Source organism: Odocoileus virginianus, chromosome 5 (assembly GCF_023699985.2).
Source record: "Odocoileus virginianus isolate 20LAN1187 ecotype Illinois chromosome 5, Ovbor_1.2, whole genome shotgun sequence".
Taxonomy (NCBI): domain Eukaryota; kingdom Metazoa; phylum Chordata; class Mammalia; order Artiodactyla; family Cervidae; genus Odocoileus; species Odocoileus virginianus.
This window is the reverse complement of record NC_069678.1, coordinates 51,271,442-51,295,964: the sequence shown is the minus strand read 5'-3', so window position 1 is coordinate 51,295,964 and position 24,523 is coordinate 51,271,442. Positions and strand designations below refer to the sequence as shown.

Here is a 24,523-nt window from a genome sequence, read left to right as displayed (position 1 = left end):
TGCTACGTGACTCTTTAATCTCCGGGCTGGGCGCCTGCAGTCCGCCCAGTCGCCGCCTCCGCCACCGTTCGCCCTCCGGGTTCTACCTCCGCACGGCTGTCAGCCTCAGTCTTCCCCCAACTGGGCGCGTAGACTGAACTCAAAGGGCCGACGGGAAGATACGCTTTTTCAGAAAGGGAAACTCATTGGGTCCCGTCAGGCACCTAGACCTCCTTCCAAGATGGCGGGGGCCGCAAAGGGGGCCATCGCCGACTAAGCATGCGTTCAACCAAGCCGCGCAGGCTGCCCCCTCCTTCGTCTTTCATTTTCCTTCTAGTCCCTTCCAACTGAGGCCCCGCCCACAACTTTTACGAGTGGGCGCGGACATAATGTGGGCGGGACAGATGAGTTCTTAGCCAGGAGCTTCCGAAGAGTTGGCGCCACAGACTGCAGAACCGAACCGGCAGTCACCATGATCGCGCTGTTTAGGCGAAGCTGCGGGGTAAGAGGAGAGTAGGGCTCGGCGGGGGTGGGAAGTGGAGGTTGTGGTGTTCGGGAGGGGGCCGGGCGGGGTGGGAAGTTGTGATAAGGCAGGAGCCCAATCTTCAGGCGCCTTGGCCTCCTTACTTCCGGACCCTCGCCTGGCTTTCGCGCCCACCCATTCCTCGCTCTGTGGGACAGAGCGCTTTCTGGGTTTCCAGTTTCCTGTATCTCCTTGGCAATTGCCCCGTATATAGATGGAGTCCCCTTTTCAGAATCTCTTTTCTTTCTCTGGCCTGAGAACCTTCCAGAGATTTCCCGGAGGAATCCTGTCATATCCCGAAATAAATCCGTCTTTTAATTGGCCAGCGCCTAAAAATTACAACCGTGTTTTTGCTGAACTAGTTTATTATCTCTTGGAGGACACTCTCTCTTGGCTTTCAGTCCCTACACTAAGAAGGAAGTCTTCTGTGATGTATATACTACAAAGTGCAGAATTCAGATAGTCTTTACCTTGGGTGCCTGCCACGTAACGAGGAAAAGGAAAATGGAGCAGCTGCTCCTTAGGATACTTAATATATTTTAATAAGCATTTGATTTAACAGTATGTAGGGAGGCGCTTCCAGGTTGCGTACGTAAATAAAGGAGAAAAGAAAATCGCAGAGCAGAATTTTCTTTGAGGCCCGTCTGTTTATTCTAGTGTCTCACAGATTTTAAATTGTCCCAGCTACTGGATACAGTTCGCTGTCTTAAATATTATTGCCATTTATATGTTATTTATAATTGAGAAAATTATGTCTTGTACCAAAATGGTGTCAGGTTCAGAGTAATTCTGATGGATTATTGCCCAGTATTTGTCATTGCTATACAAATTAATGGGTGCTGAAGGCAGAAATTGAGGGATTTAAAAAATTATTTTAAACGCTGATATCAGGAAAAAAGACCTGGATTTCTCAATCTCGGGGCAGGGGCGGGAGGTGATGCGTTGTTGCGAGGACGAAATAGATACAGAAAAACCTGATCCAGAAAGTTTACATCACTTTGACACGCCCATAAAACTCAGACTCTTAATTCCTAAGAAATATGCTAAAGTTTTCAATTATAGCTGTGCTGTTATTGCAAAGTTAATGCTTGATTAAAGTTGCTACCTTTGGAGGTTTTGAATTCCATTTTTCTGGCAGAGAACCCAGAGTTAATAACATTTATAAACGGTTTTGCTTTCAAGACATTTTGACCATCTCTACAGTTACCCAATAAGGTTAACCTCATTTTCCGGGTTTGGAAAGAAGTTAATAAACAAGTTTGTGGACATTGCTCCTGACTGTAACTACCTTTATACTTTGTTTTATGTAACATATTTTCCTGTAGGGTCATATGTAAACTTTTTGTAAATTATTTTAAATACACTGATAATTCCCTATGTAAAATCTCAACAAACCATTTACCTATATTTGAGGACTGATTTTGTGCCATGCTGTATAAACACACATTTAGAAGAGGTTTTTAGTTTGATTTTCGTGCAATTTTTTTTCTTTATGGAATCAAATAGCCGATTAGAATACTTGAATTGAAAGAGCAGTATAGCAAGGTGATTGATGGCACGAATTCTTGATCCTAAATGTTAAGGTAATAATCCTGGTTCCTAATAGAAGAGTGACCTTGGCCAATTTTACTTGACCTTTCTGAGCCCCAGTTTCTTCATATACAAAATAGGAATAAAAATAATTCCTTAGTCTTAGGATTGACTCAAAGATTCCGGTGCATTAATACATGGAATGTGACTGAACAAGAATAGGTTTGGTGGACAATGAGTACCTGAGAAACCATGTTTTAACTCCAAAATAAAATTAATGAAAATTACAAAGAAAATGTGGATTTTTACATTCTGTAATTAAAAAAAAATTGTAGCATAAAATATATTATTGAAAGGGTTATTTAAATTAATACATTTGATAGTCTGTATTGTCACTTTAAATGCAGGTAATTCTGTTTACAAGTTGAAGTTGTTATCTACAAAGTGGACAGTTTCTTTTCACAGATTTTGAAAATCATAAGCAGGTTCAGTCCTTCACTTTTAGTAGATTGTTGAGTTTCTCTTTTCTTTCAGTGTCTAGCTTAGTAGAATCAGTTCTATCAAATTCTTTAAACTGTAAATTGTGTAATTTTGGCTCTCCTTAAACATTTACTCAAGAGTTCCAGTATGGTTTCCAGTTTGATAACTTTAATAAATGCAAGTGGCTACTTTTTGTGTATATTGAACTGTTATGAGTATAAAAATAGATTGCAAAGGAACAATATCTGATTATATCCTTTCTTTCTTTGAATATAAAAATAGGTTGCAAAGTAATATCTGATTATATTTTTATATATCTTTTTGAAGAAATAGGAGTAGATTTCAGAAATTAAGACAAATAGTGGAGTAATGGTTTAAAATAGGGCTAGCAAACTCTTTTGTAAAGAGAGTAAGTATTTTTGGCTTTGTGGACCGTGTGATTTCCCAGCTCTGCTGTGATAGCAGCAATAGACAATGTGGTCTCACTGTGTTCCAACAGAATTTTATTTACAAGACTGGTGGGTACCATAGTGTGCTGACTCTTGGCTCAGAACATTCTAAGAATACTTACAGACAACAGCAGAAAATATATGCTTTTAGGCTAATTTGTTTTGTTAAAGTGAGATGTCTTAGAAAATGGAGTTCAAGGGGAAGATTCCCGGAGACATTCTTGGGAGGCTACCAGGGACAGGGAACCAAAGCTGATGATTGAGGCAACTCTTGAATGTAGTGTGGTACTATTTTACTTTTGCCCCCCATTGCAATTCCCCAGTTACAGGGTGTTCTGGTGCTGGAAGGTGAGATTTCTGGAACAGTGCTTCTAAGTCTACTACTACTCCTGACTCTTATTTATCTTGGAAATATTCCATTTTAGTAGTGCAAAGCTACTGATTAGTTTTATTTGCATTGCATTTTTTAAAAAAAGAATTTCCTTTATGATAGGTGTTAAAACATCTGATAACTGACTTAATACAAAAATCAAATTATGGTTGAAGGCATTTAAGTAATGACTTAAACTGTGTTCCTGAATATGGTCAAACAAGTTGCTCTGTTCACTTGTAAATACTAATCAGTATTCTACTTGACTGATGTTTAAATTCCCAAATTTATTGTAATAAAATTATTCTTTACAGGTACTGAGAAGTCTTTCTCGTTTCGACTGGAGGTCACAACATACAAAAACTGCCTTACAACGTGAACCAGGATCAGGATTTAGTTTTGGTATATATTTTGTTTTGTGTTTTGACTTTAAACTTGTATTTGTTATATATATGAAACTTTAAAAAAAAAGACTTTCTATCTCATTGTTTATTTATTATTGGTTGCCACATGGCATATGGGATCTTAGTTCCCCGACCGGGGATTAAACGCATATTCCTAGCAGTGGAAGCTGGAGTCTTAACTATTGGATCAACAGAGAAGTCTATATATGCCACTTTTTATATGTAATTATCTGAAATATGTTTGTAAACAAACTTAGGAATGTCTGTCACCATCCTTAGATTGTTCACTGTTAGTCACACCCATCCTTTCTGATCTTATTTTCTTCTTCAGCAGTAGTACCCTATACATACATCTGTATTAGCAGCGTGTGTATATATTCCTGCCATTTTAAAGTATATAGGCCCAAATAAATAACAGATCCACTGTTCCATGGGAATAGTCTTCAACTTAGAAATGAATGCAACAAATACTTCTTAAACACCATTAGATACACATTGCTAGCTATCTACTAATAAGCCAGAGTCTAGTGGCCATCATATATGGAATAATTAGTTTGGTGCTAAATGTGGTTCTTAGTCTTGGGATTGGGGAGCCCTGTGGTGCTGGGGGAAAACAGAATAACATTTGCCTTCTCCTTTTCTTTCGAAAATGAAGATCCCAGGCATAGAATTTGAAATAATAACCCCTTTCTTCAGCATCTTTTGCCCCTTCGAGCACTTCTTGCTTTAGGAGTATTACTGTTTCTCTAGTTTAAAAACCCATTTTCTCAATTCACTTGGTCTCAGAAAAAAGTTAAAAGGCAGCTGAGATAATTAAGTCATACCCTGAAAGAAATAGCAAACTCAAAACTCCCTAGGGTTAACATGTTTAGTTTTTATTTTTTAGGATTGTTAGCATCCATATAAAGTTTTTTTTAACAGAATGAAGTGAAAATTTCAAAGCAATGTGAGGGTAGCAGTTTGGGACACTGTATCTTATTTTCTTATTGAGATATTAACACAGGTTTGGTATCATTGCTATTAAGTTTCAGTTTGTCACATACAGATTCATACCCAATAGTAAGAGACTCTTGGTAGAAGCCTGTGGTGATTTGGTGAGTGACAGAGGATAAGATAGATGCAAGTGTTTCGGCGGGAGATTGTGGAGGTCAAGTAAAGGAATAGTGATAACACCTGTGACCAGTTGCACCTGTCAGTAACACAGGGTTTACTTGAAGATTAAATTATATGACATAGGGAAAATCCTAGCATATAGTGATGGGATCAAAGTATGTTCTCAAACAATACATAATAGATCCCATCCTTCCCTACCCTCAGCCACTCACAATCTTGATATGTTGTTGTTGTGCAGTCTCTTAAGTTGTGTCTGACTCTTTTTGAGCCCATGGACTGCAGGACGCCAGGTTTCCCTGTCCTTCACTGTCTCCCAGAGCTTGCTCGAATTTCTGTCCATTGAGTTGGTAACGCTATCTAACCATTTCATCCTCTGCTGCCCTCTTCTTTTGCTTTCAGTCTTTCCCAGCATCCAGCTCTTTTCCAGTGAGTCAGCTCTTTGCCTCAAGTGGCCAAGGTATTGAATCTTCAGCATCAGTCCGTCCATGAGTATTCAGGGCTGATTTCCTTTAGGATTGACTGGCTTGATCTCCTTGCTTTCCAAGGGACTCTTCAAGAGTTTTCTCCAGCACAATTCAAAGCACCAATTCTTCAGCGCTCAGCCTTCTGTATGGTCCGACTCTCACATCCATACATGACCACTGGAAAAACCATAGCTTTGACTAGATGGACCTTTGTTGGGCAGAGTGATGTCTTTGCTTTTTAATATGCTGCCTAGGTTTGTCATAGCTTTCCTTCCAAGGAGCAAGCATCTTTTAATTTCATGGCTGTAGTCACTGTCAGCAGTGGAATCCAAGGGGGAAAGAAATCTGTTACTGCTTCTGCTTTTTTCCCTTCTATTTGCCATTAAGTGATGGGACTGGATGCCATGATCTTCATTTTTTGAATGCTGAATTTTAAACCAGCTTTTTCACTCTCCTCTTTCACCCTCATCAAGAGGCTCTTTAGTTTGTCTTCACTTTCTACCATTAGAGTGGTATCATCTGCATATCTGAGGTTGTTGATATTTCTCCCGGCAGTCTTGATTACAATTTAGGATTCATCCAGCCAGTGTTTCAGTCCAGTATTTCACATGATGTACTCTGCATATAAGTTATAAACACAGTGACAATATATAGCCTTGATTACTCCTTTCTCAATTTGGAACCGGTTCATTGTTCCATGTAAGGTTTTAACTATTGCTTCTTGGCCTGCATACAGGTTTTTCAGGAGACAGGTAAAGTAGTCTGGTATTCCTGTCTCTAAGAATTTTCCACAGTGTGTTGTGATCCACACAGTCAAAGACGTTTGTGTAGTCAATGAAGCAGAAGTAGATATTTTTTGAAATTCCCTTGCTTTCTCTATGATCCAATGAATGTTGGCAATTTGATCTCTGGTTCCTCTGCTTTTTCTAAATCCAGCTTGAATATCTGGAAGTTCTTAGTTCATGTACTGCTGAAGCCTAACTTGAAGGATTTTGAGCATTACTAAGATGCAGAATTAGTGCAATTGTACGGTAGTTTGAACATTGCCCTTCTTTGGGATTGGAATAAAAGCTGACCTTTTCCAGTCCTGTGGCCACTGCTGAATTTTCCAAATTTTGTTGATATATTGAGTACAGCACTTTAACAGCATCATTTTTTAGGATTTGAAATTGCTTAGCTGGAATTCCATCACCTCTACTAGCTTTGTTGGTGATAATGCTTCCTAAGGCCTGCTTGGCTTCACACTCCAAGATATATGACTCTAGGTGAGTGACCACACCATTGTGGTTATCTGGGTCATTAAGACGTTTTTTGTATAATTCTTCTGTGTATTCTTACCACCTCTTCTGCTTCTGTTAGGTGTTTACAATTTTTGTCTTTTATCATGCCCATCCTTGCATGAAATCTTCCCTCGATATATTCCAGTGTTCTTGAAGAGATCTCTAGTCTTTCCTATTACATTGTTTTTCTCTACTTTTCATTGTTCATTTAAGAAGGCTTTCTTAACCTCTCCTTGATATTCTCTGGAACTGTGCATTTTATCTGTAAAATGAGAGATTTGATCTTAGGCTATTGAATACCAAATTTCTAATGTCTTTTATATTTTATTTCACACATCCCTATACAAATGATTGCTATAGTCCTAACATTCTTATTTTTCATTCTTACCTTTCAGCCTTTTCTTTCATTCTTCTTGCCCAAAACATCCTATATAGCTCTTAAATTTTACCTATCCTTTAATGTTGGATGCAACTATAATAAAACTGCAAGTTAGTGTGGAATTGAAAAAAATACAGTAGTGACTGGCTTCTGTGCTTGGTCCAGCCACCCTATTTCTTTCATTAATTTAAGAAGCCTTCCCACCACTTTTGTCATTTGCTTTGGGCTCCTTTGTAAACTTGTTATCTGAGTTTAAAGGAGGAGTAAAATTGAAGTTATGGTATTCTTATATTTTGTACAAGTTTTATTGGTGTATGGTCACTGGTCATGTCTTAACCTCCCTAATTAGATTGATTCTTGAGGTTCAGGATATGTGTTATATATTAGTTTCATTTCAGTATTAGTAAACATATGATGATTCTGCTTCGGAGCTAAGAATAAGTAAGAAAAATTGTTTTTACTTCAATACTGGGAAGAGAAAAACTTGTTTGTACCTATTATTCATTTGTAAAAGTGAGAAATCTTACCTACCTTTTTGGCGTTAATATTGACATAGATTTAATTATATGGTACAGTGAAATCTTGAGTAGTCTGAAAGCACATTGCATTGTAACTTTCTGGCTATCAAAGGTGAAAGTCTCCATTATAATTATAAATATCTACATACTGATTTCATTTTCTCAACTCATTGTCCTATTTAAATATTTTAAAAATAACTTTCCCTTAGAATTCACTGAACAACAGAAAGAATTTCAAGCTACTGCTCGTAAATTTGCCAGGGAGGAAATAATTCCAGTTGCTGCAGAATATGATAAAACTGGCGAGGTAAGTATATGCACTTTAAGGAGTGAAAGTCTTTGACAAATTTTACAAGATTTTAAATATAACTTTTTTCTCTCTATTATTATTATATTTCTTCCAGTACCCTGTCCCATTAATTAAAAGAGCCTGGGAGCTTGGTTTAATGAATACACACATTCCAGAAAGTTGTGGTAAGCTTTCTTTACATTTTTAATCCTAGCATGCATATGAACAAGAGAACTCTAAAACTCTATTCAGTCATTCATTCAAATATTTGTCACCATTAAATGGTTTTGTACCTATGTGCCCCTGTATAGCGAAGAAGGCAATGGCAACCCACTCTAGTACCCTTGCCTGGAAAATCCAATGGACGGAGGAGCCTCGTAGGCTGCAGTCCATGGGGTTGCAAAGAGTCGGACATGACTGAGCGACTTCACTTTCACTTTTCACTTTCATGCATTGGAGAAGGAAACGGCAACCCACTCCAGTGTTGTTGCCTGGAGAATTCCAGGGACGGCGGAGCCTGGTGGGCTGCCGTCTACGGGGTTGCACAGAGTCGGACACGACTGAAGTGACTTAGGCAGCAGCAGCAGCCCCTATATAGACTTCGATGTTTGCCAGCTTTTAGAAGCCTTGTACTCAACAATTAGAGGCATTCTTCCTTCTTTTTAAGTGGTTCCAAAGTGGGGTTTCCCTGGTAGCTCAGACAGTAAAGAATCTGCCTGCAATGCTGGAGACCCAAGTTCAATCCCTGGGTCAGCAACATCCCTGGAGAAGGAAATGCAACCGCTCCAATATTCTTGCCTGCAGAATTCCATGGACAGAGGAGCCTGGCAGGCTACACCCCATGGGGTCTTAAGAGTCGGACACGACCTAGTGATTAAATCACAATGTTAACTTAATCCTTGTTAACTTCTCTGTCTAGGTTGGTTGAGTTGTTGCTTTTAAATTCTACTTTCAGTTTTACATTTAATTGGGACTTCCTTTCACTCCTTTCCTCAAAGGGCCAAACTTTTATCAAAGTTGAATCAAATTTTTACAAAATCAAGGTGAAGCAGGATGACAGGTCCACATTACAAATAGTAAGAGAGCTTTTTGAAATTTTAAAACTAATTTAACTTTATATAACAAAGTATACTTTGTCACTGTACTGGCCCAAAATCTTTTAGTTTCTTATGTTATAGATATTGTATTTGTAAATTTGCTTTCAAGATCAAGTTAACCTAATTGTTATATTGCAAGTCATTTAAATAATTTGGTTTATTTCTGTTGAGATATGCTATGCATTACAATGGGCTCATAAAACATTTTGATATTGTAGGAGGTCTTGGACTTGGAACTTTTGATAGCTGTTTAATTACTGAAGAGTTGGCTTATGGATGTACAGGGGTTCAGACTGCTATTGAAGCAAATTCTCTAGGGGTAAGTTATTTAGAAAATTAATTGGCTAACTGAGCTGTTGTTAATGAAAAAGTACTGCTAGGCTAGGTTAGTTGGCAGAACACAGTTTTCTTCTAAAAACAAAAACAAGACGAGGTTCTACAAGGAAGCCTGTATTTTTACTCCAGGAGTTGATTGTTTTGACCCTGTTGTGTTGTTAGCACTTGGAGTCCTGCCTGTCCTTGTGGGGAAACTGTACACTTTGGCTGTGGCTGCAGTGGCAATTCTTAGACAAGGTCGTTCAGGAGGATTGAGATGACGTGCTGCCACTGCTGGCAGTGCTGAATGTAGTGAATAGGTCTTAGAAGACCTGACCGTACGTACCATGTCATTTGTTATAAATTTAATTATTAACCTGTGCATTTTACTATAGCAGATGTTTACATATTACATTACCAGCAAGTCCTATATAACTTAGTTTTATGTGCATTCTTGGATTAACAGATTAATATCCTCGTGGTGTTAGCTCTCTGACTAAGAGGCAGAATAAAGGCCAATTCTTTGGGCTTACACTTGGGGAAAAATAGTTGTCTTGTTTTGAATTATAGTGTTATATTTGAATTTACTAGGAATTTCCTGGAAGTCCAGTGGTTTCGACTGTGAGTTTTCACTGCTCCGAGGGCCTGGGTTCAGTCCCTGGTTGGGAAACTAAAACCCCACAAGCTGTGCAGCAAGGCCAAAAATAAAGAGTTGACATACCTAATTTTAAAATATCTTGCTTTTTTAATGTCACTTTCCTTTGGTTGACAGGAAATGCCTGTTATTATTGCTGGAAATGATCAACAACAAAAGAAATATTTGGGGAGAATGACTGAGGAGCCATTAATGTGTGTGAGTATATGCACAGCAGCTACTTTTATTTCACATTTAAGAAAGGAATAAAAATAGAAGAAAGGAATAAGTGTGCTCTTTTTCCTTTTCAGTCTGTATATATACATTGGGCTATATAACACATTAAGACAAAAGCAACATATTTAAGTACAGTAGTGTTTCTGGGATGACAAGTGTCATAAAATTATTCTCTTGCCTGTTTCCAGAAGAAAGAAACCTACTTATGATGTTTCTAGGATGTTTCTAGGATGCCAGAAAAGTATCGTAACAATCCTCTAACTTATTTCCAGGCAAGAAATGTCTACTTAATGGAGCACTCTGGAGCTCTTGAACTGAGTGGTTGTGTGTCAGGAAGTTCAGATCAAATATATAATTCTAAGTGTTTGAACTAATAGTTTATTGAACTAATAAGAAATTAATAGGACTGAAAAGATAACTGTTGAATGACTGAGTGACTTCAGGAGGAGAGTTATAGATTTTATTTAATTTTCTGAGAGTTATTCAACTAATTTTTAAATTGGATTTTTTTAAAAAAGATATTTTCTTTTTTTTTTTTTAATTTTTTTTTTCCATTTATTTTTATTAGTTGGAGGCTAATTACTTTACATCATTGCAGTGGTTTTTGTCATACATTGAAATGAATTAGCCATGGATTTACATGTATTCCCCATCCCAGTCCCCCCTCCCACCTCCCTCTCCACCCGATCCCTCTGGGTCTTCCCAGTGCACCAGGCCCGAGCACTTGTCTCATGCACCCAACCTAGGCTGGTGATCTGTTTCACCCTAGATAATATACATGTTTCGATGCTGTTCTCTTGAAACATCCCACCCTCACCTTCTCCCAGAGTCCACAAGTCTGTTCTATACATCTGAGTCTCTTTAAAAAAAGATATTTTCATACATTTTACACACATGCATACTGAATTTTTACTTTGAAAGTGACTTTACATAAGGATTTTTTCTTTCTTTTGGGTATTAGTCAAACATTTCAGTCTAGGGTCTGATTGTGATACTGAAACTTAGTAAATGGTTATTAGTTTTGAACTACTTGTGAGAATCAGTCTGAAAGAGTAGAAAGTAATATTTGAAAATAAATGTTTTAAATTTATTTCAGGGCCTAAATTTCAGGCAAACTAATAAAAGACATTTATATGTATTTCCTACTTGTCAATTTGTTTCAACAAATGAAAATTTCTTAGAAGGTTAAATCTCAATATTATCTAAGAATTGTGTGAAAGATCTAGGTTCTTTTCTTGTAATGTATAAAATGTTAGAAACAAGCTAAAAAATTGTAGCATACAGAGATGGTTAGAAGAACTTAATGCATGGATAAGAGTATTTGTAGTTATCTTATAAATAGGTATTTCTAAAATATTAAAGTCTTTTAAAAGTCATTTAAGTATATTAAACATTTCTTTGACAGTTTTGTTTGTTATTCATACCTTTAATATATGTAAAAATATATTCATTCTAGTCCCTAATGTATTCTGACCTCTGAATTAATAAAGGTTTGCTATACATTTTCCCTCTTCTAGCTCATAATATATACTCAAATATGTATCTAGTGCAATTGATATATTCAAAATATGAAGCCAAGGATGAAAATGAAAATAATCAATAGGTATATTAATTCAAAGTATTGCTTAATTTATAATTTTCAGTTAATGCCCAATAATATTTAGAAAATTATAGTACTATTGTGTTTTGTTTAAACTTTCTAGAAATTAATATTTAAAAATTTTTTCCAATTATAAAAACGATATGGAAGATTTAGAAAGATATGAAGAACAAAAATGTCTGTAATCCCTCAGATATGAAGTTAACTGGTATAACTGTTTTACCGTATTACTGTATACTCTTTGATTTTTTTTAATACATATAGATGTATTTTTCACAGTTATGATCATATATGCAGTTTTATATCCTTTTTAATATATAAGCATTTTTATGCTCTACTTTTTAAATACTGTGATATTTATTACTACATAATATGCTATCTAATTGATGTACTATAAATTATTTCACTAGTCCATGTTATTGAATATTTAAATTCCTTAGATTGTTGCTTTTAAAAATAATGTCATGGTAAAAATTTATACAGAAAAAGATAAGTCTTTGGGTTTTACTTTGGCATGTTTGTAAGATTTAATCTCTTACCAGATCATGTGTTCAGTTATACTCTTGTTGAAGATATGAGAACAGAAATAAGGGTAACACTATAATTATTTTTTTATTGGAATATAATTGCTTTACAGTGTTGTGTTAGTTTCTGCTGTATAATGAAGTGTATCAGCTATATGTACACAACACATATATCCCCCCTCCCTCTTAGACCTTCCTCCTACTCCCCCTCCACCCCACCCCTCTAGGTTATCACAGAGCAACAAGCTGTATAATTATTTTTCAATACCACTTAGCACAGAAAAATTTTCCAAAAATCGTAACTAATTGTATTATTGTATATATGTATCAAAATAATAAGAAACCATATTTCTTTTTCAAAAATTGGGTTAAATTTTTTAAATAGCATATACCTAAAATATATACATTATTAGATGGCTGGAAACAAGTATTAGACTGTTGGAACAAGCTTGTCATAGGCAAGACCTTCAGTAAACTTATTTGCCCAAACATGGTCTAAGAACTTTGAGGTGTTTGAAAAAACCTAACAGTGGTAAAGAAAACTCTTGTCATAAAACCATGCATTTCCAGTGGAACTGGGAAGTATTAATAGCTGAAATGTAACTGAAACAACACTGAAGCTGAGGTCCCAAGACCTGGCTTCAAGCAATGTAGTAGTAACAGGATCTTATATAGTTACTTAGCTTCAAAATCTCTTCTGAAAATAGGGCATATAACATCTTGGAAGGATACAGTAAGATAAAGTGCTTATGTTTTCAGAAGAATTTCTTCACATAGTGTCCCTTTTGCAATATAATATAAAAATTTCTTTCATACCTAATACTAGGGGAAACTTTGTTTCTCTTTAACTGCCATTCATTCATCCATCCATTCACTTAATAATCTGAATTCCTTGCTATATGCCACTTTACACTAACAGGTAGTATTTTTTTGTTTTGGTAAGGGGCATAGAGCCAATTTTACAGTCATCTATTAATAATTATCTGAACCTCAAAGCATGTGTTATAGTATATTCTTCTAGTTTATTGTCACTTCACTGTGATTTTTTAAAAAAACATGTATTATATAAACTACCTCCAGTCCCTTTAGAGTGTAAGACAAAAAAAGTTAGTAATTTAATAGAGAATGCAAAATTGCTTAGTAAACTCTACAAAAATAAGGCGGTGGCATCATCACTAATAAGCTTATAATGTTATTCTCATTCTTCTAAATTTTCTAATACTGTGTACCAGGTGGACTTAGAATAAAACAGCAATAAAACTGGGCTCCTGCTCATAACAGACTGGTAGACCCTCATCTCCTTACCCAAATTGTATTATTATATTTGTATTATTGTGTCATAGGGTTTATAAAATTATGCAAAATAAATTCTTCATATATAAAGTTATGAATAAAAGAATATTATTTTAATACATTCTCTTAATATTTTAATATATTCTTTTAAGAATATTCAGTTAATATCTTTTAAGAAAATTAATCTTTATTATTTTGAGAATATTATTTTAATATATTTATATAAAAATAAATGCTAGTTTTCTTGACTTACAGTGTGGTAATGAACACAAGTTGCAATGGAAGCAAAAGTGACTTCTGCCCAAAAAAAACATAAAAATTACTCTGTGACAATCAAATAAGACAAAAACCATACATTTTGTATGGAAACACACAAACCCATATACTTCATAAGTTCTAAAAACTATACGTTATAAACCAGAGAAATGTCTAATATCACATTTCAAGGGAAAAATTCCCAAAGTTATCAATACTTAAAATTTTGTTATTTTAAAGTGTTGTGTTTTCTGAACAGTTCATTTCTATGATACTTTTTATTTTGTTATGATGCTGAAAACATCTTTGAATCTCCAGGTAGAAGAGTAATCTAGTTAACTTTATGTGTCATCTGAATTTGCTCTATCACGTAATCTGTGAAAAGGCCATCTAGCTCATGTTTTCATACCTGGGAGTCATAGCCTCCTGAAACAGCTGCATTTGGGAGTATCTCTGACCATCAGAAAGCTTTTCTAGATTATGTGCTCCTGAGAAAAAGGATTGTGTCATTTCTTTTTATCATTTCACTGCCTGATACCATAGTAGATGTTCAATAAGTTTCAATAATTTCATAGTAGTTTTCTCCTATCAATTCAAATTCTTTCCCTTGCCTATATAACCCTTCAGGTATTTGATTATGGCTATCATGTGAATCTTATCTTTTCTGAGCTAATTAGAGCCAATTTTTTTCATCTTTTCTTCACAATAAAGTCCCATCACCTTCTTAAAGGTGACTCAAAAATAGCATAGAGTTAAATATAGTACTCTAACATGGTGTGATAAGTACAGAGAAGAATGGTTTCATCACTCTCATTTTAGGTACCGTGGTCAGTCACATCTGACTTTTTGTGACCCCATAGATTGTAGCCTCCAGGCTCCTCTGTCCATGGGATTTTCCAGGCAAGAATACTGGAGTGAGTTGCCATTCCCTACTCCAGGGGATCTTCCCAACCCAGGGATTGAACCCGCATCTTTAGCATCTCTTCCATTGGCTGGTGAATTCTTGACCACTAGTGCCACTTTTAGATAATCTAGGTGAGAAGTAGTTCTGAAGAGTGGACAGAAAATAATTTTGTTTGGGACACATTTTGCTTAAGGTATTTATCACCAAGAAGAATGTCTAATAGATAAATCCATGTAAGAAGGTAAAGGTCAGGGGAGAGGTGAAGCCCTAAACTGGAGACCTAATAGGCTGGATGGTGAGTATACCAAACCTTCACACCAGTGGGGAGACTGATTTGGCAGTTTCAGTCAAGAGTAAGTTTTGTGTAAATCAACAGTGCTAATGCTATGATCTGTATGATCTATATTTAGATCTGACCTTTACCTTCCTGCATGGACTTATCTCTTAGACATTCTTCTTGGCTAGACTTAATTAATTGATAAAAAATAAATACATCGATGCCTTTGAATTGTGATGCTAGAGAAGACTCTTAAGAGTCCTTTGGACTACAAGGAGATCAAACCAGTCAGTCCTAAAGGAAGTCAGCCTTGAATATTCATAGGAAGGACTGATGCTTAAGCTGGAGTTCCAGTACTTTGGCTTCCTGATTCCAAGAGCTGACTCATTGGAAAAGACCCTGATGCTGGGAAAGATTGAAGCAAAGGAGAAGGGGGTGACAGAGGATGAGATGGTTAGATAGCATCACCTACTCAATGGACATGAATTTGAGCAAACTCCGGGAGATATTGAAGGACAGGGAAGCCTGGCGTGCTGCAGTCCATGGGGTTGCAAAGAGTCGTACATGACTTAACTGACTGAATGACACCTGAACTGCTAGTACTTTGCCCTGCATAATACTATTTCATTCTTCTGTGCCTAGATCTGCTTGCTTCATTTGTCCTTCAAGACTTTATCTCCTCCAATGAGTATTCGTTGTATCTCCTCCAAAAGTGTTCTTTTTACCCTCCTTATCACTCACCTCCCACCCCTCTATAGGTCTAAGTAGTCATTTCTAATGTCCTTATGGTCCCTTACTACTTTGTATTAAAATGAACTGTTAAGGTTTCTTTCTTTGGACTAAGTACCTTAAGGTGAGGAACTTGTGTCTTTAGGCCTTTTATTCACAGTTCCCATCACCCAGTAAACGTGAATGAACTTCAGCAACCCATTGTTCGCCCTTCCACCACCCATTTATCCTCTTGGGAAATCTATATGCCTTCCACCATCCCTGCCTCTTGAGAAATCTGTATGCAGGTCAGGAAGCAACAGTTAGAACTGGACATGGAGCAACAGACTGGTTCCAGATAGGAAAAGGAGTACATCCAGGCTATATATTGTCACCCTGCTTGTTTAACTTTTATGCAGAGTACATCATGAGAAACACTGGGCTGGATGAAGCACAAGCTGGAATTGAGATTGCCAGGAGAAATATCAGTAACCTGAGATATGCAGATGACACCATTCTTATGGCAGAAAGTGAAGAACTAAGGAACCTCTTGATGAAAGTGAAAGAGGAGAGTGAAAAAGTTGGCTTAAAGCTCAAAACTAAGATCATGGTATCTGGTCCCATCACTTCATGGCAAATAGATGGGGAAACAATGGAAACAGTAAGAGACTTTATCTTCATGGGCTCCAAAATCACTGCAGATGGTGACTGCAGCCATGAAATTAAAAGACGTTTGCTCCTTGGAAGAAAAATTATGACCAACCTAGACAGCATATTTAAAAGTAGGCACATTCCTTTGCCAGCAAAGGTCTGTCTAGTCAAGGCTATGGTTTTTCCAGTAGTCATGTATGAATGTGAGAGCTGGACTGTAAAGAATGCTGAGCACCGAAGAGTTGATGCTTTTGAACTGTGGTGTTGGAGAAGACTCTTGAGAGTCCCTTGGACTGCAAGGAGATCCAACCAGTCCATCCTAAAGGAAATCAGTCCTGAATATTCATTGGAAGGACTGATGCTGAAGCTGAAACTCCAATACTTTGGCCACCTGATGTGAAGAGCGGACTCATTTGAAAAGACTCTGATGCTGGGAAAGATTGAAGGCAGGAGGAGAAGAGGAAGACAGAGGATGGGATGGTTGGATGGCATCACTGACTCAATGGACATGAGTTTGAGTAAACTCCAGGAATTGGTGAAGGACAGGGAGGCCTGGTGTGCTGCAGTCCATGGGGTAGCAAAGAGTCGGACACGACTGAGTGACTGAACTGAGCTGAACTGATCCCTTTATCCATTACTGTTTACATCTTGTCACACCTCTGTTGGAGAGCCTTAAGAGGCTCTTGTTCTTTCTACCAGATAAAAATTTAACTTAGTGTAATAAAAGTGTTCTTTATCATCTGTTCCTCTCCTTTCTTCGCAGATTAATTTTCTACCATTCCTTTACATGCACAGAGTATACATGTTATAGAATCTGATTATCCTCTAAGTATTCCTTTTCATTTTTTGAGACTTAATTTAAGCATCACCTCTGGAAGCTTTCTGGACACCCTAAAACTAGTTTTTTAAGCCCTTTATGTATGACTATAGTACTTAGATATGTGGTTACAGTATAGTATTCTATAGTATTCATCTCCACTGTTAAATTGTAAAAATTTTGAAGACAAGATATTTTCCTCTCCTCCTTTATAATCTGGTAAATAGTAGATACTGCTCAGTACATGTTTGAATGAATGAGTTCATGTGAAATTGAATTTAACTTGGTTGAAGATACCTAACATTTTAATTTTTGCCATAGTTTATTGGTATCCTTTATAGTGAAGGACAGGGAAGCCTAGCGTGCTGCAGTTCATGGAATCGCAAGAAATTGGATATGACTTAGCAACTGAACAACAATAATCCTACATATAGTTTTAAATTACATATTAAATGTTTTTACATTTAAACAGTTTGATTCTGTAAGAACATTTTATTTTTACATATTTTAAAGTATTTAAAATTATTGATATAAAAAATTAGATACCTTTCTGGTTCTAAATGTTCATAATTTTAATAATTAACATTTATTTATTTCCTTTTTTCTATATATTCAAGGCCTATTGTGTAACAGAACCTGTAGCAGGCTCTGATGTAGCTGGTATAAAAACCAAAGCAGAAAAGAAAGGAGATGAGTATATTATTAATGGTCAGAAGATGTGGATAACCAATGGAGGAAAAGCTAATTGGTATGTTGTTTAAAACATCTCTGTACATTGTTTCTTCATTACTTCATATTCAGAATCTCCCCCTCTCCTTTGCTTTGTTATTAAACCACCACAATTAAGATAAATTTTATTCATGGAACTGGATGGTTCATAAAAGATTATAAATAATTCACTAATTTTTAAAAGTTCTAAGTCCTGAGTTATTTCTTTAAATTGTCTCAGAAGTTTAATTTGTAAAATAAAAAACAAAAACACCTGCTCTGGTTGAATCTAATTAGGAAAGCTAGAGCTCCATCTACTTGGCTCACTACACCTACTCTCTGCACCAGAACCTCCTTAGAACCATTCCCCTAAGACTCTGAGGGAAAAAGGAAATTCACTGGAATAGCACATTTCTCTAATCCTGAGAAATAAGCATTATCTTTTAGAATGGACAGAATTTTACTTTAATAAAATCTAAAAGGCCCAAATATGTAAGTACAAAAATAGTGACATGAAGTTCAACAGTGTCATAAAATCACTTGTATAAATATAAAATGTTGAAGGAAAACATATTTGATAGCACTGTTTGTGAAAAAATATATGAAGAAAGGGCCAATAGGAATCAACCATCTGATGTATCTGCCTTTAAGAAGTGAATGTAGTTTCTTGCTGAAGTATAGCGTCAAACAAGCAGGAAAAAATGGTAGCAGTTCTAGGAAACACTTTTTAAGACAGGCATTGACAAAATGGAATAAATTCAGAAGCAAGTAAATGTTCTTCATTACGGTGAAGGCGGAAAACATGTCCTGTAAAGAATAAAGGAGTTAGATTTGTACTGGAAGAATTTAAAAATTTTTGAAATAATGTCTCATACAAAGACGACTAGGTTCATACATTTGCTTCAGAAAGCCAGTTTAGAATAAATGGATGAAAGTGAGACAAATGTAGAGTATAGCTCAGCATAAGGATAAACATTTCGATAGTTGTTCTATCCAATATGTAAGTTGTCATGGGAAAATGTATTTACTCATCATTACAAGTATATAAATAGAAGCTTATAGAGGAAGGACTCTGCTGATTGGAAAAATGAACTAAAAATGGACTATCTTTCCTTGTCTGCAAAAATTCTGATTCAATATATATATGTGTGCTCTTTCAGCATTATTTTTTGGCAAGGAAAGCATTATTCCCAAGAGTGAGTTTGCTCTTTTAAATATGTCCATCACTATGAGTGTCCAACATTATGGATTGCTATATATCATTATCTTTAAGTTATCATAATATCATCAAGTAATAAAAGAATGAAGAAATGATTACAGTGTAACAAGTTGAGAGAAATCCAATGCAATTAGAAACTTTCACAACTGTAAGAATTCATTAAGTACAACTCATGTAATAAGACAAATCAGGTAAAATATGAAACTGTAAAAGAGTTTTTACTACTTTTTAAAACTATTAAGTAAAGCTGTAGAATGAGTGATAGTTTATTAGTTTTAAGCACAGAAAATAAATTTGTTGTTTAAGGAATATTTTTAAAATTCTCCTATTCCAGGCTATTTAGAACATGGGTTACATGGATATTTGGATGTTTTTGCCTTTTCTCCTCATGGTGCATTTTTAAATCTTTCTGGGAAAAATTCTTCTGAAGAGAGAATGTAGCAGATATTCATAATAATTCAACTATAACAGAAACTCTGATTTTGCTGCATAAAGAGGACAGTAGTCAGACCATGGGGGTCTCTATCTCATTGCTCTTCATAGGCAGCCCCATTTGCCCTACTGTTCTAAATAGCTTGTCCAAAACTAGTTTTGGAAAAGAAAAAGTGACAGTTCCAACACATACATACTTTATGTTATCTTGATATGAGGCATTTTTACTTGTCAAACAACAACAAAAAGTTAAATTCCATATTATTAATAGAGAAGAAGTAGATGTGGGTTGAAATACTAGCTCTGCCACATCATAAGATTATGACCTGGGCAAGCTTTTAAATCTTTCTGATGCTTCATTTCTTCTATAAACCAGGGGTAATAATAATTGCAATTGTTGGGAGGATTAACTGAGATGGGAGTCATCATATGTTGTATGTTGTTATCTGCTAATACCATTATCTTTATCTTCATGTTTATTAGGTATTTTTTATTGGCTCGTTCTGATCCGGATCCTAAGGCTCCTGCTAGTAAAGCCTTTACTGGCTTTATTGTGGAAGCAGACACCCCAGGAATACAGATTGGAAGAAAGGTAAATGTGTACTTATAGTGACTAAGGCCTCCAGCATTGTTTTAACTATAAATTTAAAAATTACTAAGTTCAGTTTCCTTTATTGAAAACATTTTGTTTGTATTAAGTTGCAATAAAAATAAAGCTGCATTTGATGTTATCAGGTAAAATAATCCTTCCTGAAGATTTTTAAGTTGAGAATAGTTATTTCAAGTCATTTGAAAGAGTGGCCAAATTGTATACAATTTGTATGCATATACAATTCTATATGTTTACAGTTTGTCTATATTCCCATTGCTCCTGCTTCTCATCCTGCTTATTAAAAACCAGATTATATTTTTTTCTTAAGAAGGGTCATGGTATCTACAACTTCCTCTCAAATAATTCAACAAATAATACTATAGCTAATAGTTATATATACATACAAAACACAGAAATAAAGCAAATATGCCAAAATTGGTGGATTTAGGCAGAGGTACATAGGTATTCATTTTATTCCTCTTGCAATTCTTCTGTTGGTTTGAAAATTTTTAAAACAAAACATTGAGGGGATATAACTATCTTGGCAATTTCTTTTTTCATATATATATATATATATATATATATCATTGAAGTATTGTTGATTCATAATGTTGGCTAATTTCTGCTGTACAGAAGGGTGATTCAGTTATATATATATTTTTTTTTCATATTCTTTTCCATTATGGTTTATCACAGGATATTGAATACAGTTCCCTGTGCTATATAGCAGGACCTTGTTGTTTATCCATTCTGTATATATTAGTTTACATCTGCTAATCCCAAACTCTCAATCTTTCCCTCTCTCACCACGCGCCTTGGTAACCACAAGTCTGTTCTCTGTGTCTGGGAGTCTGTGTCTGTCTTGTAGTTATGTTCATTTGTCGTGTATTTTAGATTGCACATATGTACTTAGTCACGTCCAACTCTTATGACCTCCATGGACTATAGCCTGCCTGGCTCCTTTGTCCATAAGATTTTCCAGGCAAGAATACTGGAGTGAGTTGCTATTTCCTATTCCAAGATTCTATATATAGGTGATATCGTATTGTATTTGACTTTCTTTTTCTGACTTACTTCACTTAGTATGATAATCTCTAAGACCATCTAAGTTACTGCAGATGGCATTATTTCATTCTTTTTATGGCTGAGGAATATTCAATTGTGTATATATACCACATCTTCTTTATCCATTCATCTGTCAATGGACATTTAGGTTGGGTTCATGTCTCACCTATTGTATATAGTGCCACTAGTAACATAGAGGTACATGTATCTTTTCAAATTATAGTTTTGTCCAAGAGTGGAATTGTTGGATCATATGGTAACCCTATTTTTGCTTTTTTGAAGAACCTCCATACTGTTTTCTAGGCTTCCCTGGTGGCTTAGATGGTAAAGAATCTGCCTGCAATGCAGGAGACCCAGGTTCAATCCCTGCGTCTGGAAGAGCCCCTGGAGAAGGGAATAGCTATCCACTCCAGTATTCTTGCCTGAAGAATTCCATGGACAGAGGAGCCTGGTGGGCTATGGGTTGCAAAGAGTTGGACACAACTGAATGACTAACATTTTTGCTTTCATACTGCTTTCCGTAGTGGTAACACCAATTTATATTCCCATCAACAGTGTAAGAGGGTTCCTTTTCTCCACACCCTCTCCAGCATTATTTGTAGACTTTTATTTATTTTTTAATTGAAGGATAATTGCTTTACCGAATTTTGTTGTTTTCTGTCAAACCTCAGCATGACTCAGCCATAGGTATACATATGTCCCCTCCCTTTTGATCCTCCCTCCCAGCTCCCTCCCCACCCCACCCCTCTAGGTTGATGCAGAGCCCTTGTTTGAGTTTCCTGAGACTTACAGCAAATGCCCCTTGGCTATCTGTTTTTCATATGGTAATGTAAGTTTCCTTGTTACTCTCTGCATACATCTCACCCTCTCCTCACCTTTCCTCGTGTCCATAAGTCTGTTCTCTATGTCTGTTTCTCTACTGCTGATTCTTCAGTACCACTTTTCTAGATTCTGTGTATATGCATTAGTATACAGTATTTATCTTTCTCTTTCTGACTTATTCAACTCTGTATAATGGGCTGTAGGTTCATCCACCTCATTAGAACTGACTCAAATGTGTTCCTTATTATGGCTGAGTAATATTCCATTGTGTATATGTACCACAACTTCTTTATCCATTCATTTGTTGATGGACATCTAGGTTGCTTCCATGTTCTAGCTATTGTGAATAGTGCAGAAAATGAACAATGGAATACATGTGTATTCTTTTTCAGTTTTAGTTTTCTCAGAGTATATGCCTAGGAGTGGGATTGCTGGGTCATATGGTGGTTTTATTCCTAGTTTTTTAAGGAATCTCCATACCATTTTCCATAGTGGCTGTGTCAATTTATTTGTAGACTTTTTAATGATGGCTGTTCTGACCAGTGTGAGGTACCCATTGTAGTTTACATTGCCATTCCTCTAATAATTAGTGATGATAAGTATCTTTTCATGTCCCTGGCAATTTCTTATCAAGTTAAACATGCACTTACCACATACTCAGCACTCCTAAATATTTATCCAAGAGAAATAAAAACAAGGACCTATGTTTATAGCAGCTTTATTTATAATTGCTGAAAACTTGGGAGTGGCAGGGCAGTGGGGGATGTCCATCAGCTGGTGAGTAGATAAAGGATATATGGTGCATCCATATAGGGGAATGCTACTCTGAAATACTGATCAGCAGCAACATGGATGACTCTTAAAAGCACTCTGCTAAGTGAAAAGTCAGATGACCTTATTCCATTTATATGACATTCTGGAAAAGGAAAAACTTGTGGACAAAATCAGATTTGTGATTTCTTGGGATTGGGAGTAGAATAAGGGAATTGACTAAGAGAGTACAAGGGAACTTTGAGGCATGCTGAAATATCTTCATTGTGGTAATAGTTAACACATATACATCTGTCTAAACTATGAGAAATGTATGTGTTAGAAGAGTTAATTTTTCTTTAGGTAAATTCTATGCCAGAACACCTAATTCTCAGGTGTGGAGATAAATGTTAATAGAAGTTCAACTTTTACTCAGTACATTGCTAGCTCTATTAAACTAAAATTAAATGTTCCAAAGCAAATTATGTTAAATGCTTTTACTGACATTTGTGGTAAAAAGATATTCTTCACACATACAATGAAATCTGTTTTTGTGGGTAATATGTACATGTAGACTTTAGACTACTATTGGTTTTGTTGACTAAAAAAGACGAACAACTTGAGAGTTGTGAGTTAAGTTTTATTTGGAGCAAAATGAGGACTGCAGCCCATGGAGACAGCACCTCAGATAGCTCTGAGAGACTGCTCCAAAGAGGCAGTCAGGAAGCGTTAATTTATAAGATTTTGGTGAAGGGGGTGTTCAATGCAATCAAGTGCTTTACAGAAGGTTTTCTGCTAGTCCCAAGAAGCTAATGTCACCATGAAGGGATTTAGTGATTTTCTAGCCATTCCCTTCTCCAGGAGATCTTGACTCAGGGATTAAACCCAGGTCTCCTGTATTGTGGGCAGATTCTTTAATGTCTGAGCCACCAGAGGGAAATGGGAGGGAGGAGTGGCTTAATAAGACTGTTAAGTTTCCCAGGAGAGTCTGTGGGATCATGAAATCAGTTCCTGAAAATATCCAACTATCTAAAGAACTGGTAGGTCTTTACCAGGGCTTCCCTGGTAGCTCAGCTGGTAAAGAATCCACCTGCAATGCAGGAGACCCGGGTTCAATTCCTGGGTCGGGAAGATCCCCTGGCGAGGGGATAGGCTACCCACTTCAGTATTCTTGCCTGGAGAATCCCCATAGGCAGAGGAGCCTGGCCGGCTACAGTCCAGTCCATGGGTTGTCATGACTGAATGACAGCACAGACCTAAAGACCTGTTCTGCCAGATCCCCTGGAGCACAGAGTGCCTCACTCCAGCCTGAACTCCCTCAGGGGGTGTTGAAGGTCAGCAGCTGCAGCCTCACAGGGTCAGTCTCTGCAGAGGCAGCTGGCGACTGCCCGTGTTCAGTCACTGGCAGATGCTCTCAGCGAGTGCCATTTGTCGTTGACGGGTAAGCGACAGTTTGTAGTTAACAGTTTCAGAGTTTGTGAGTCGTCGCTTTAGATGAGGGTTTCACAAACTGTTTTTTTCTTTTTTTTTTTTTTTTTAATTTTTTTTAATTTTTATTAGTTGGAGGCTAATTACTTTACATCATTACAGTAGTTTTTGTTATACATTGATATGAATTAGCCATGGATTTACATGTATTCCCCATCCCAGTCCCCCCTCCCACCTCCCTCTCCACCCGATCCCTCTGGGTCTTCCCAGTGCACCAGGCCCGAGCACTTGTCTCATGTACCCAACCTGAGCTGGTTATCCGTTTCACCCTAGATAATATACATGTTTCAATGCTGTTCTCCTGAAACATCCCACCCTCTCCTTCTCCCAGAGTCCACAAGTCTGTTCCATACATCT

At 36.5% G+C, this 24,523-nt stretch overlaps 1 protein-coding gene across 1 annotated transcript in view; it reads left to right on the top strand.

Annotated features, from left to right (window-relative positions):
- The first annotated feature begins 321 nt into the window (after positions 1 to 321).
- The window catches only part of ACADM (acyl-CoA dehydrogenase medium chain), a 36,038-nt gene continuing 11,836 nt past the window's right edge, over positions 322 to 24,523 (top strand). The window contains exons 1-8 of the mRNA XM_020902963.2: positions 322 to 481; positions 3,646 to 3,733; positions 7,699 to 7,796; positions 7,894 to 7,963; positions 9,094 to 9,194; positions 9,963 to 10,043; positions 17,708 to 17,838; positions 19,933 to 20,041. Of these exons, the coding sequence (XP_020758622.2) occupies positions 452 to 481; positions 3,646 to 3,733; positions 7,699 to 7,796; positions 7,894 to 7,963; positions 9,094 to 9,194; positions 9,963 to 10,043; positions 17,708 to 17,838; positions 19,933 to 20,041 (708 nt within the window). The 5' untranslated portion in view covers positions 322 to 451. The remainder of the gene's footprint in view (positions 482 to 3,645; positions 3,734 to 7,698; positions 7,797 to 7,893; positions 7,964 to 9,093; positions 9,195 to 9,962; positions 10,044 to 17,707; positions 17,839 to 19,932; positions 20,042 to 24,523) is intronic.